This window comes from Zosterops lateralis (genome assembly GCF_965231275.1).
Source record: "Zosterops lateralis genome assembly, chromosome: Z".
NCBI lineage: Eukaryota > Metazoa > Chordata > Aves > Passeriformes > Zosteropidae > Zosterops > Zosterops lateralis.
In genome coordinates this window covers 19,147,132-19,161,580 of record NC_139800.1, presented here as the reverse complement: position 1 = coordinate 19,161,580, position 14,449 = coordinate 19,147,132, and the positions used below count along the sequence as shown (strand labels likewise).

Below are 14,449 nucleotides of genomic sequence, written 5' to 3'. Positions count from 1 at the left end.
CAGTACTGTAGAACTGAACTGTACATTTACAGAACAGATTACACCATGTTCTTTGTTGAACACTATCTGTCAGTTGCTGTTATGATACTGAATAAGCATGTAATTGTCACACTGTGATTTTATTTTCCAGGGTAGATTAGTGCCCAGCCTGGATTGCAGGTACTAGAGATTGTGTGTGCCTCTCATATAAGGAAACAAATCAAGTCTATTTTGCAGCTGCTCTGTCCATGTGTTTCTGTAAAGCAGTATGAAATACTTCCACAGCAAAGTTGACGTCTCTCTTAGTAATGCACATAGGAGGCTTAATTCTGAATGTCTGAGGAGAGAGAACAAAAAGAAAAAGAAATGCTCAAATTGTATAGAAAGAATTTGGTTTAAAGCAACCTATCTAGGTCAGCACTACCACCCTAAAAAATTGAGGAAAAAAGGAGAACAGCAGTGCAGGTGCTGAGGCTTATAATAAATGCACTGTGAAGTGGAGCAATTTTGAACTTGACTGCACTGAATTGCATCTGACTCATGACCCCCTCTTGATAACCTAACTGCCTCCACAAAAGACCTAAGTAGAGTAGGTCATGTCTGCAGCTCTGTTACTGCAGACAGAGGCAGAGTAAAATCTCAGATGGATTTGTACAAAGAAAGAACAGAGACAGATGTATTTTCCTTTCTTGCAGCTCTACCACAGGGAATAGTATCTCCTGAGAGTGGCAGGCTCTTGCACCATGTCAGCCCATTTGCTGTTTTATTATAGGCTGTTTTTAAAGGCTTTTAAGAGAATCCATTATGAATGAATCACTAAACACTGTCTTGTAGTTAGGGTGGTATAGCTGGAAATCATGTTGATCAGGAAGGATTATATGTACAGCTACACTTGTCAAGAACATAGGCTCTTAAATCTGCATGTTTGATCTATGTTTTCAAGAGTATTTATCTTCCATAAGAATCTTAAATTTCAGATTTTTCTGGCATCACATCACAGAACTTAATACAGGAAGAGTAGAATAATTGGCTTTCCCGCCCACAGCTCCTGCTGAAGCAAACACACAGATAAACAGCCCTCTTATCAGACAGGATGAGATTTACTTCACTGAGCTTCAGCTTGTTACCTGCCACCTAGTCTGTGACTTAGGGAAGAAATGATGAGGTGACAGACACAATGTCTAATTTGTTTTAGCTACCCTCCATCCATCTCACACGGAAGCTGCTTCCTCTGTGTCAGAGGGCTTCACTGACTTGGCCAGCCCTGAGGCAATTCTCTGCAGTGTCCTGGCTACAGCATGGATACATCCTCAGCTGGTGTGGGCTGATGGCCTCCACATCCAATTCTCTCTTTTGTGCTGTTACTGAACTTGCTGTCAACACCTTTTTTTTTTTCTTTCTTTCTTTAATTATCATAGAATTAGAACATCACCAGCTCCCCAGACTCAAAGAACTACTAGTTTTGTACTGATGTGTCAGGTGATAACCTAAACAAAGACTTGGTCCTGAGTATTGCTGAGTTCTTTTAAATTGCATAGACTGTAGTACCTTGGTTTTCTAGGAGAAGTTGTCCTTGTAAAGGAAAACTCCAAACTTTGACCTTGTTCAGAATATTTGAAAAGAATCAAGTAGTGCCTGCCTAGTTTTAAAATTAGCAACATTAAACAGAGATAGCTCCTAAGAGTATACATTTTCTAGTTTGTTTACTAAACTAAATTAATTTAATTTAGGGGAATCGGGGATGTAGTTCACAAGGACAGAAAATAAGCTTTATTTATAACCAGAGGTTCAGTACCTGACTGTAAAGCCCTCCTCTGCCGATCAGAACTCCCATGTCCTTACAGTCCTCCCAGATCTGATTGATTTCTTCAGCTGGAAGAGGGCATCGACTGTCCTAAGGAAAGTAAATACTAACTTCACTTAGATATTCTAAATTAGTTCTGTGACAAAGATGTATATTCCAGTCTCTCCAATAAGTCCCACCTCTAGCTGAAAATGTTAGCTGCATTACTTATCTGTTCTCATGAGTCTGTGCAGTCAAGGTGCAATGTCACTCTTTACTCAAAGCTTATGAAATAGCTGAATGAAGGAATGTTCTGGCTCATTTTTAGCCAGAACCATGTTTTCCCACTTCACTGTCTGCTTTTTAACAGGAAATATTTCTATTATTTCAACTGTAATAAAGTGTGATAAAACTTTCAATGGCACTGTAAACTGAAAGGAGTGAAGTCACTAACCTTATCTGTCACCATTTCTACTCCAATCATAAGTCCCTTGCCACGGACATCTCCAACAATCTCAAATTCATCCCGTAGTTTAGCCAACTCCAGCAGCATGTATGTTCCCACAATCTCACTGTTTTTTTGCAGACTGTCTTCTTCAATAGCCTGGTTAAAATGAAAGTACCATGACAGTGTTGCAGGAAAAGCTTTCAACACATTCTGTTAATCCCCACTGAAATTGACACTATATTTATCTCACTTCCTTGCTTTGTTCCTTCACAACCTCAGTGCTCACATTTTCCTTCTCTTAAAATCCTCTTAACAGCATCAGAATACAATTGCACATAATACTTTGATGTTTCTGTGGCACTTTTCACATTTTTCTTATTTTCTACATTTAATCCAGTAATTCCTGCTCACAGATACTCGTAACTGGAAAACACCTAACCAGAAGGCTTATTTTCAAAATCTTACCAGAATATTTTATTTTTTTCAGTATCCTGAGAAGAATATAATTTGACAAGGCTTATCTGTGGGTACTAGGCAGGGAACATCTTGAGTACTGTATTATATTTAGCAACATGGCTTTTAATTACAATCTTTTCTTCATTCTTTACACTGTCCTCCTCAATCAGAGTTCTTATTTGCAGGGACATACTGGCACCTACACACAAACCATTAGGTGAACTTAACATCTGTATTTAGAAAAATTACATTTGAAGAATAATTACAGAAGATGAAGTGGTTGCTTCTACTACTTTTTTTTTTTTTTTTTTTTTCTTCTTCTTCTTCTTCTTTTTTTTTTTTTTTTTTATCCTTTCAACTCCATTTTATTCTTCCTGACTCTAACAGTCTCCTTGGAATTATTTCAGAGCCAGGCTCAAAGTTATTTCAGAGTCGAAAAACCCCAAAACATAGGTTCTATATACAATCATCCATTTATTAATAACTTATACCCCTCAGACCACTCAGGAAAGTAACATTAATAGAAACAGTGTCTGCTGTAATGAAGTGAGCTTCAGGAATGAATGTGACGTGCATAGTCAAGACAAATTAAATCGTGACCTACTACTCACTGACTGATTTTCTACTGGATAATAAGTGAAACATGTTGCACATTTTTATATTTTCTTTTTAATGAGGTAATTTTTTTCCCAAAAGGATTTCTGACTTAGGTATTTGCAACTGTATGGTCATTGAGGTTTTTTTAAGCATAAGCTAAAAGCAGTTAAGAAAATTTTGCTAAGCATATGTGCCAGAAAATAGATTTGCTTTAGCTGTGGATTTGTGTGGTGCTATGAAAGAATTAGCTAAGGCTTTTGAGAAAGTACTTTCCCACAATTTTATTAACAAAGTAAAGAACCCAAGGGAGATAAAGATGATTCTGAAGTCATAATTATAGGGCTCCTACTCTTTCTAGAGATCTGAAAATTTTTGCCATAAAGCTAAAGGGGATTTTTTCCTGTGCATGAGGCACACTGGCCATGCATGTATTCATGCATATGTTTATGCATGTTACTTAGTTATTTAAAAAACTGCCCACATAGAAATTCATACATGCAGTTTTCATCTTTCGATACAAAGAACTTGTGGTATAGATGAACTTATGTAATGTTCTCCCTACGTCAAGAACTGCAGCTCCAACTACACACGCCAAAGGGTTTCCTCCAAATGTATTAAAGTGAAGATTTTGAGCCAAGGAACTTGCAATCTCTAAAAGAAAAAGAACAACACTGGTTACTCCTTCAATTCATAGAATCACAGAATCATAGAATGGTTTGGGTTGGAAGGGACCTTAAAGATCATTCAGTTCCAATCCCTCTGCCATGGGCAGGCACACCTTCCACCAGACCAGGCTGCTCAGAGCCCCATCCAACCTGGCCTTGAGCACTGCCAGGATGGGGCATCCCCAGATTCTATGGGCAACTACTGTGCCAGTGGCTCAACACTCTCAAAGATTTTTTTCCTCATATCTTATCTAAACCGATTCTCTTTCAGTTTAAAGCCATTCCTCTTTGTCCTGTTACTCCATGCTCTTGTAAAAGTCCCTCTCAATTTTTCTTACACTGGAAGGCACACAATAGGTCACCCCAAAGCCTTCTCCAGGCTGAACAATCCCAATTTTCTCAGCCTTTTGTCTTAGGAGAGGTGCTCTGCCCCTCTGATCATCTTGGTGGCCTTGTCTGCGTTGTTTGGTAAATGTATTTAATTGCTTTAAACCTATGTTGCTGTAACAACAATTCTTTTTGCTGTGGTTCAATTCTGATTCTACAGGAGACAACACAGTAAGATTTCCTGAAAGCAGCCTGTGCAAAATATGTATATTTCTAAAAACTATAGTGCCTAGCAAATGCCAAAACAAAACTTCTTTTAAAAGAAGTCATGCTTCTAACATATGCTCTCACCTGCCATCTACAGATTTTCCTCATTAGATTGAGCCAGTCATTTGTAGGAATCAAGCAGCTAGGTAACATCCTGTCCTATTTACTCACAGTATATTGATCAGTAAAACAGTGAATTCAGTGAGGACTTCCAGGCTCTTTTACCACCCCTACAAACCACTCAAGTTCATTCCTGCTTATACAACTAAACCCATTTAAATACAGTTCTGTACTGATACAGCACAACACATGGTGAAACAAATGAAGCAATGAGGATCCAATTAATTTGTCAAAAAATAGATTGAGAAAAAGTTTATAAGTAACACTTGGCTTTTTAAATACACGTCTCTCCGCAAGTAATTATATTATATTTTGCAATTACTCTGTTTTGCAATCATAGTGGAACAGAACATTTATACCTTTTGTTGTAACAACAGCTGCCATTGGGAAGCCATTACCAATTCCTTTTGCCAAAGTAACAATGTCAGGGATGACACCATGTGTTTGAAATCCCCAGAAATGGCTCCCTGTCCGTCCAAATCCTGTCTGTACCTTTCAAAGGAAAAATTCAGAGAAACACCCATCACTTTCTCACACTTCATGATAGTCTTTTTCTTGTGGTCCTATTGTTATTAATTTGCATTAAACAGCAACTACATCTGCAGTCAACTTGTATTAGGACCCTTATTCAGATGGTTCTACACAAAATGCTATTTATTGTAACTGGGTTTTTCTTTCATGTGATAACATGTCATCATGTCTTAGGCCTGGTGAAATGCACAAATAAGATACGCCTTCTATTTCAAAGTGGAAAGGAAATGTAAAAGCATTTGAAGCATTTGATACTATTTTAATACTGTTTTAGCTAAGAAAATTCTACTTCTAAAACCTATTTGCAGAGGTACAGCAATCAAGTCTCTTCTGTATTCTGTGTCTGCCAACAATATTCATAAAAGGAAGGGTTATTTTGACAAATCTTCTATCACAAGTAGCATTTGTTGCACATTTGTGCAAATTTACTGCTCCCAGAAGGTAAGGACTGAAGTCTGCTGAAAATATTACCTTTGCCTAAAATGAGAATAAAGGCAGTAAAAACTGTGGGGCTCCTATGCTTGGAAAGATGCACTTTAATACCACGTTAAACTTAAGCTGTGAAGTTATCACACTTACCACATTTCACTTCAATTATTTCCAGGCTTCACTTGGATTCTTTTATGATAACTTTCAGAGGTACCCTACTCTAGAATTCTTAGGAAAAAAAAATCTGACTCACTTCATCTGAAATGCAAAGGCCCCCTCTTTCCCGTATAAGCTGATAAGCTTCCTTTAAGAAATTTCTTGGGTACTGAACAGCTCCATTAACACCCTGCGAAGAGAGAAACACGTTTTCAGGAACAAACAAGGAAACAAGAGTTCTACTTGAGAAAAGAAAAAAAGAAAAAACAAAAACAAAAACAAAAACAAAAACAAAAACAAAAACAAAAACAAACAAAAAAAGACAACAAAAAAAACCACCAACAACAACAACAAAAAACCCCACCCAGCAGCCTTCAGGTAACAACAGGACTGCCTGTTTCAAGCTTTTGGCTCCAGTAATGAAACCACTTCAGAAAGCTCCTGCTCAGGTCACACATTCCCATTCCACAGTGCTTCCTGCTGTTCCATTATGAATGTTTGTGAGGCCATGATCATTGTAAGACCAAGTCAATTAACAATTAATTGCCGGAACAAGGATGGTGAAAATCTACACACAGGAAAACTCAGAAACAGATGAGGTTGACCACAGAATTCATATTCTTTCTTTAGTTAATTTGCTTAGAACATTGCCTCCTCAGCATCTTTTCACCTTGACAGTTTTCATTTGCATTGGAAATTCAATTCTACCCTACACCTGGACCAGAACAGCTTTTTAGGCTCAAGTAGGTAAGTTCTTAGAAAACAGCAAAACCAGAGAACTGCTCCAGTTTTCCCTTGTAGTCACAGTTTTCACATTGTTACTCTTGCCTGAGATCAGTTCTCAGTTTTTCCTTTTGAAGAACCACATATAAAGCAATTGTGAATGTAGGGTGAAACATTAGGAGAATGAATCCTGTGGCCATCAGTTGCTGGACAGCTGTTAAAAATATAGCGGACAACATGACTAAAAGAGGGAGAAGGGAGGTTGAGTTAAAAGTTTACAGAAATAGTAATGAAAATTAAAAGGAGATAATAGAAACCGAACCACAGCATGCATCACACTCACTATTTAAATGCAGAAAAAATGTGTATGTTTAATCATGATTCTGTGTTTAATTTCACAAGAAAAATTCTAGTTCCATGGAAGTCAGTGACAAAAGCTGAAATTTGAAGGCAGTGCATCCAATCTTTCAAACATTTAAGCTTTTTAAAGTATTAAAAATCATAGTAAAAACCACCAAACATTTATATTCAGATTGTAGCTAAAGAATATCAGATTTGAGTATTTCACACTACTGCTTATCACGACTGAGAGATGACAAACTACTTACTTGAATTGGTTCAGCAATAAATCCAGCTACTGTCTTGGGCACTGAGGTATTCAGAGTATCTTTGAACTGTTCAATGTACTGGTCTTTTGCAAGACATGCACCTGTTTACAAGGGAAACAGTTTGAAGTGAATTTACTTAATATGACACAAAACTAGCTTCAAGACATGAAACTGCATCTAAGCAACAAGTGTTATATGACTGCATGGTAAATACCACCTTTCATATGAACAGTACAATGCTAAACATTACAGAAGAGAGCCTCTTCTCTTAAACCATGTGTACTCCATGGTTTGTGCAGGTAGGAGGATTCTGAAGAATACAATCTGTGCTTAAATAAAGAACAGAGCAATTAGTATGGCTAATGGTGCCCTTCACTAGGGACAGCAAAGCTAAAAACAAAACATTCTGTTACGTGTGCATATGAATTAAAATAATAAAAAGTGCTTGTTGAAACCATAGAAAAACTATTTGGAATTGTTGTTAGCTTCAGAGCAGTAGAGGAGATTTCACACTGTGTTATGTATGGAACATTTTGCCCCATGTAAGACCTCTGCCTATTGCTGAGTGCAGATTGTCCTTACTATTTGCCTTATACCAATACAAGAGCTGGTATAAAGAACTTTGGAAACAGCAAAAAACACCATCAACACTTCTGTTCTTCCAAATGTGCTGAAGTGAGTTCCACAGCTTCCAGAGCTGATCATGACAAATACTGGAAACAAACACTGGGATTTCAAGAAGAAATCTGAGAATGCGGTGTCATCCGTCACAATTTTTTCCCATTGGAATGCAAGGTCCTGAGATTCTCTGCAATATTTTTTTTGCTCAACCTTGCAAAACCTAACCAGACATTGACCTTGCTTGAGGAGGTAACTATAATCTATTGTCACAGCCCTCTAGTATTTTGTAATCCGAAAATCAAATTTTTGTCATGGACCAACCTTCGGAACAGCTGCATTTTCGAACAGTTTGCACTGGAGAATCTCTACAATGGCTGCCTCCCCATGGACCACGAAAAACATCTGGTAACATTGTCTGTCAAGCATAAGAGAAAGAGCTACAGATTTGATGACACCTGTCTAAGATATCTTTTGGTCTAATGACTAATGGCAAAACAGAAAAGCAGCTGTTAGATTCATGGGGCAAATACAGTTCAAGGAACTTGTCTGGAGAACACTTGGGAGTGTTCCTCACCAAATAACCAAATAACCAAGACAGTTTTGGAACCAACTAGTTTAGACTATTCCAGCAATAGCAACTCAACTGATTTCTTCCTCCCTTTTTTGGTCTTAGTCAGAATATTGGTTATCTAAGGGTAATGTCAGCATTCTAAGAGTTGCTGGTAGCATTTCGGTAATCTGAAGTATGAACAAAATTTGCAAGATAGAGTGAGGCAGGCAGATCTAACAGAGACAACTCCAGCTCTCTAATCCTTGCTGCTGATAAATACCACACGCGTTCAGGCCACTCACTGAGACAGGCTGGGAAGCTGCTGTAAATGAGCCTTCCTATGGTTAATAATGTGGCTGAGCTGTCACCTGCAACTACAGGAGACACCAATAGCGGCTTCTTGACAGAAAGTTACTTCAATCTGCTCAAGGGCAGGGACATAACATACTGCCACCTAACCTCAGTGGATTTCCTTAACAGATGTGTCTCCTGTCTTGCTTGAAATAGGATTCCTATTCATTATAGTAAAGGATCTGCTCCAGACCATCTGAAAGCAGCTTTGCACAGATCTGCAAAAACAAACTTGAAAAAGGGATTCAGAACATTATTTTGTTCCTAGCACAGAATCCCATGCAAGCATCAAGGATAACTAAAAAACTGCAAATCAGGAATCACTTGTGTTATGGCTGTCCTAACTCAAAATTAGCCCAAGGAACTATACAGAGAAGAAAATGTGACTCTGGCTCTTGTTGAATTTGCACAGCAGAAACTGCTACACTGTAGTTTTGATTGGTGGCCATAAAGCACTTGAGGGCAGAAAACATAGCAATTGCTGAAATAGTCAAATAAACTGTTAGTTACACAGATTATTAAAAAAAATAAAATTAAAAAATCTCACAGTTGTACAGCCAAAGCCATTGGCAACACCATGCTTATAAGGAGTCAGAGATGTCAAACCCAGCGTGTAAGGGCTGCCTCCATGGTATCCTCCTCTGTTCAAACAAATAAAAAAATCAACATCACTCATTTCCAAGAAGTGTCTGGAGCAATATCTGTTCTGAGAAGGCATGCTTCTGAGCTACAAAGTGTTGGGAAAAATATGCATTGTTGCACTGAAACTAAGAAGATTCCTACTGCCATTTTTCACTCTGCCTTTTGACTCTGACTGCAATTTCAAATATAAAATCTGTGCGGAAATGTTTGCAAGGAGATGAGTACAATCACTGGAGCCAACAGTAATTCAAACAGTGCCTCATGAAGTTCTGCTGTAGCACCTGCTCCCACATCTCTGTCTTCTTAATCTTGGAAACAGCTGTTGCCTCCAACAGATGCTGCCAATCATTAAACTACATGGTGGTTTGCTGTACATTTTATTACACAGATCAAAATTACTTAGTGAGAATACACAAGTAAGGTAGGTACCCAATGTTCTGTTGAACACAGTAACAGAAAAATACAGCTCTTCATTAACATGGCCTTTTATTCTAACATTTGAGGCCCTCTGGGCTGCACAATAAAGTGAACTGTTTACATTGGTGTTTACAGTGTGCTGGTGTTCAGCCCAGCTCCATCCCTGTCATTAAGCCAGAAGAACTGTTTGTGTACCTGTGCAGTGAACTGTGGTTCAGGGCTCTGATAGAAAAACAAGGCAGCAAAGCAAACAAAACAGAAATCAGCTCCCAGGCGGAGCAGTTTCCTGCTGAGGTTCACTGCACTGCTGCTCCAAAGCCACCTTTGCACCCCTCATAAAGGGGCACTGCAGAAGGGAAATGGAGGAAGAATGGAGCAGTTGCTCAGTCTTGGTCTGGCCACAAACAAAAGTCTACCAAAGCACACCCTGAAAGCAGACATCAGATCACATTCTAGGTAACACAAGCAAAAATTGCAGGTTGCATTTTTATTTCAAACTAGTCCTAACATGCTGTATGAAAACTTCAGTGCCTGGTTCACTCCTCTTTGTCAAATAAAGTAAATTTATCGCATTCTCCTCTGCAGACCTGGGGTCAAAGAGTTGTCAGTCATTTCTTGTTTTAGGCATGTAGAGAGTGATCCCATACACAGAAGAGTTTTGTGAAGCTGTTGGCATTACCTTAGAGAGATGATGTCAAAGTTACGAGTGTGTAGCCTTGCCATGAACATAGCTAAATCATTGGCTTCTGACCCGCTGTTGGTGAGATAAACCACCTGTGGGAGAACACTTGGGATCAGTGCAGCACAAAAACACCTCCTTCTTCAGCATCACACCATGTCCCTTAATAACATGATGAACTAGCCTAGCACTGCCACATGGTGACCTCACCACAATAAAATTAGTGTTGTCCTTATGCTATAGATGAGAACAAAGATCCAACTGATGTCCTCTGGGAGGGTACAGAAAAATCTCAAAGGGTTTCAATTTACATGTTTTCCTAAGATGGATTTCTGATTGACAGAAATTAAAGTGTTGGGTCAAACTAAGCAGGACATTTTCAATTTTTTTTTACTCTCCTTCCATCTTTAAGATTGCAATTGCTTCATACTCTACTGCTAGCCAAATTTCATCGACAATTTATTTTACCTGAAAAAAATATTATTTTTCTTACTGTTTCATTGCATATGAAGCATGACATTTTTGTGGTTTATCTATTTAAATGTTGGCAAACATTTACACAAACTACACAAAATACTGTCAAACGATTTTCACTGTGGATTTTCATGAGATCAAGAAAATTAAGGCTGGCTACATGTAAGAAAAATCTTTTTCGTTTCTTTTAAATAATTTTTAAGATGGCAATGCCTCTTCACAGAGTAATGTGAAGGGAGAAAACAAATAGAACAGAAATAAGGGATATTATGCTTGTTTACAGTTAGGTCTAAAGAAAAGGCCCTGAAGGCCATCATGTTCTTTAACTGACACTCTGTATTCCCAGTACAGATTTTCTCTCTAGAGATATCACGGCTCTCGATTATTTAGTAAATACTTCTTATAAATAGACACCCACTTCACCAGCCCCTGCTCCTGCCAGAATCAATTTACCTTCAGTGGATCTGGAAAAAGAGAAGTTAGCTTTTCAGCATACTCGTGGATTGCTGGGTACATGTAGATATTGGTGGTATGCCACAGGCGAGCCAGCTGCTTCTGGGTAGCCATAGTTACCTTCCTGCATGTACCAAGGGAGAGACAAAGGGATTGAATTCCACACCGACTCCACACTCATACACGCACATACCTCTGTGCTATTGATTCTGCAAACACAGATGCTGCATTGTGTAGCCAGATGGAGGAACAACTAGACCAAATTAATGAATTCTTCAAAATGTAGCAGAAATTGAACTAACCCATCACAATTCAGTAAATTATATTCTGGTTTTAGGCTCACAGTGCTGCAGATTAATGAAGCACAAAAATATATAGGTGTCTCTTCCTGTATTTTATACCATGAATCAAAAAGCAACACACTTACGGGTGACAGTGTCCAACACTGACAGTGACAATTCCAGCAAAGAGATCAAGGTATCTTCGTCCTTCATGATCAAACAACCACTGCATATGTCCCTGGTGCAGCAGCAATGGCTTCCTGTAATATGTCCTCAGTGAAGGTGCAATATTTTGTTCACGGATCTTCTGCACACGTTCATATGGATAGGACTGAGTGGAATAAAACAGTCAGTATCCATCCATGCCTTCGAAAGATCCAGACTCATGGAGCACATAGACTGCACAGCTGTCTACAGGATTAAGATCATAACAGATTCTGGCACATAGAAAGCTGTCCTACAAACCTCTGAAACTCAGCTTTTTTGAAGTAAGGCTGCTGTTCTGCACATACCTCTTTCTTAAATGTTTACATATTACGGATTGGTCACAGAGGTACATCTATCTATAGGTTATATCCTGGTTGTAAGAGTTGGGCTGTACCCAAAAAAAGCAAATTTTATAATCATATTTAGCAGATGAACCTATCACCCAAACCTAGTAATGAAGCTTTATTTAAAATCAGTGTAGTATGCATGACTTACTTCATATTTTTCAGGTACAAAATCACAAGGAGGCATTTTTGCTTGTGTGGAGACAGAACTTTTCCATTTCTGCTGCCTAAAGGCAACTATAAAATAGTAAGATAATTATGAAACATGAATTATGAAACATTTGGGAAATTACACATCTAAAAGATTTGCTCAATGAATTTGTTCAGGGAACACATGAACTACAGTCACAGAAAGTTTTGGAGGGTTTTTTTGGTCTGAGAAGTTTTCTTTGGGGAAAAATAAGTAACAGGCAGAATACATGTAATTTTAAAATGTCCATTAAAACTCAAGTTTTCAGTTTCACATGGACTTCTATTTTCACAGAAGAGTGACTTTTATTTTAAAAATAAAAACTGTTTCTAATACAAGTTCTTATCTGGAAGCAGTGAGTGAATGTTCTACAGTCAGGTCCCCAGAGTGCCTGCAGCGTGGGCAGTGCTCCCAGGCAGCAGGGCAGGGGCCCAACAGTCCTGAACGAGGTGGGCAAAGCAGGGTTCACTGAGAACGCCCCGCATCAACGGAGCTGACTCAGGGCCAGGGGTCCACCCAGGGAGCCCAGGCAGGAGCAGCAGCAGACAGAGCCAGAGACAGGGCTGGACACAAGGCTACAGCACAAGTCCAAGGTCTATCCAAGAGACAGAGCCAGGGCTGGGCTGGTGGCAAGGCTCATGGCTTGGCTGAGGCAGGGACTGAAGGCTCAGGGCAGAGACGAAACAGTGCTCCTGGGCAAGGTGTACAGCCCTGGGGGAGGCTCTTCAGGGGACACAAGCTGTGCTTAGGGCCCTGACAACTCCAGCTGCCATCTTCCCTCCTTGCTCCAAGATCCTGGGAACATCACACCATCCTGCCTTCATTTAACTGCAGATGCAATTCAGCAGGTATCAGAAAGAGATACTTGATTGCCCAGAGAGCTTGGGGAGTCTCGCTCACTGGAGACACTCAAGGACTGTCTGCACAAATCCTGTGCCGTGTGCTCTGGGATGGCCCTGCTCGAGCAGGGAGGCTGGACCAGATGACCCACTGGTCCCTTCCAACCTGACCCATCCTGTGATTCTGTGCGGAGCTATTTCAAAAGACTCTATCTTTGCACCTAGAACACTATCTCCTGAGAGTTACACATTTCTTTTTAAAAGCCTAAGGTTTTAACCAATTTCTAAAACAAACGTGAAACGTAAATGACTGAAAAATAAAGTTTCCTGAAATTACTTACATGAGATGCCACCTCCCTTACAACCACTTACAGCACTAATGAACATAGAATATACAAGAGTCCAACCTCAAAAAAGTAGTTGGAAACCCATGAGCTGGGAAAGTTCTACACTTGGAACTATTTCCAAGGGATTTGCAGCTACACCGAAAAGTGCTTCTACACGGTGCTGCTCCGCGCTCAGACACGGTGCCGCCATCCCTCCTGAACCTGCACCGAGCGGCTGCAGGGACCCCGGCGGGCTCCATCAGCCCGGCTCCATCAGCCCGGCTCCACCAGCCCGGCTCTGGTCACCCGGCTCCACCAGCCCGGCTCTGGTCAGCCCGGCTCCACCAGCCCGGCTCTGGTCACCCGGCTCCATCAGCCCGGCTCTGGTCAGCCCGGCTCCACCAGCCCGGCTCCACCAGCCCGGCTCCACCAGCCCGGGCTCGCAGCCCGCCGGACGCGCCCCCGCGCCCCCCGCGCCCCCCGCCGCTCTCTCACCGCCGCCGAGCCCCCGCAGCCGCCCCGCCATGTCCGCCCGCCCCGGGCAGCGGCACCGCCCCGACACGTGTGTGGAGCCGGCCGGACACACGCCGTGTCCGCCCCCGCTGTCATCCCCCGCCGTGCCCTGCTGTGCCCTGCGGGCCCCCAGCCATCCGCTGCTGTCCACCCGGTGTCATCCCGTGCTATGCCCTTGCTTTCATGCCGTGCTGTCCCCCGGTGTCATCACATGCCGTTCCCCTGATATCATCCCATGGTGTCCCCCAGAGTCATCCCGTGCTGCTCTTCTGGTGTCATCGCGTGCTGTCTCCTTGATGTCACCCTGTGCTCTCCCGTCCCGAGTCACCTTCTGACACAGTTTGACTGTGGGACCTTCAGAGGGCCCTCAACAGGCTGGAAAGCTGGACAGGAAAGAACAGTTTGAAATTCTACAAGGGCAAATGCAGGGACCTGGGGAAGAACTCTGGGTACCAGTGCAGGCTGGGGCCCAA

At 40.9% G+C, this 14,449-nt stretch overlaps 1 protein-coding gene across 1 annotated transcript; it reads right to left on the bottom strand.

The window, feature by feature from the left end:
* Positions 1-100: 100 nt before the first annotated feature.
* Positions 101-14,055, bottom strand: AGXT2 (alanine--glyoxylate aminotransferase 2). The gene is made up of 14 exons (XM_083883223.1): positions 13,959-14,055; positions 12,260-12,345; positions 11,704-11,888; positions 11,277-11,400; positions 10,350-10,444; positions 9,159-9,252; positions 8,032-8,125; positions 7,090-7,190; positions 5,856-5,948; positions 5,002-5,134; positions 3,826-3,914; positions 2,217-2,366; positions 1,775-1,873; positions 101-316 (listed from the first exon to the last, which is right to left on the bottom strand). The coding sequence occupies exons 1-14, from the start codon at positions 13,987-13,989 to the stop codon at positions 206-208; spliced, it is 1,485 nt and encodes a 494-aa protein (XP_083739349.1). The 5' UTR covers positions 13,990-14,055; the 3' UTR covers positions 101-205.
* Positions 14,056-14,449: the final 394 nt, after the last annotated feature.

Bases quoted from the DNA above. Each gene is read 5' to 3' on its own strand.
- AGXT2 (XM_083883223.1), bottom strand. From the start codon at position 13,989: ATGGCGGGGCGGCTGCGGGGGCTCGGCGGCG. The intron at 9,253-10,349 runs GTAATGCCAACA...TTGTTTGAACAG, and splicing joins TTTGACATCATCTCTCTAAG to AGGAGGATACCATGGAGGCA. The intron at 2,367-3,825 runs GTAGGGAGAACA...CATTTTAACCAG, and splicing joins TTGGAGCTGCAGTTCTTGAC to GCTATTGAAGAAGACAGTCT.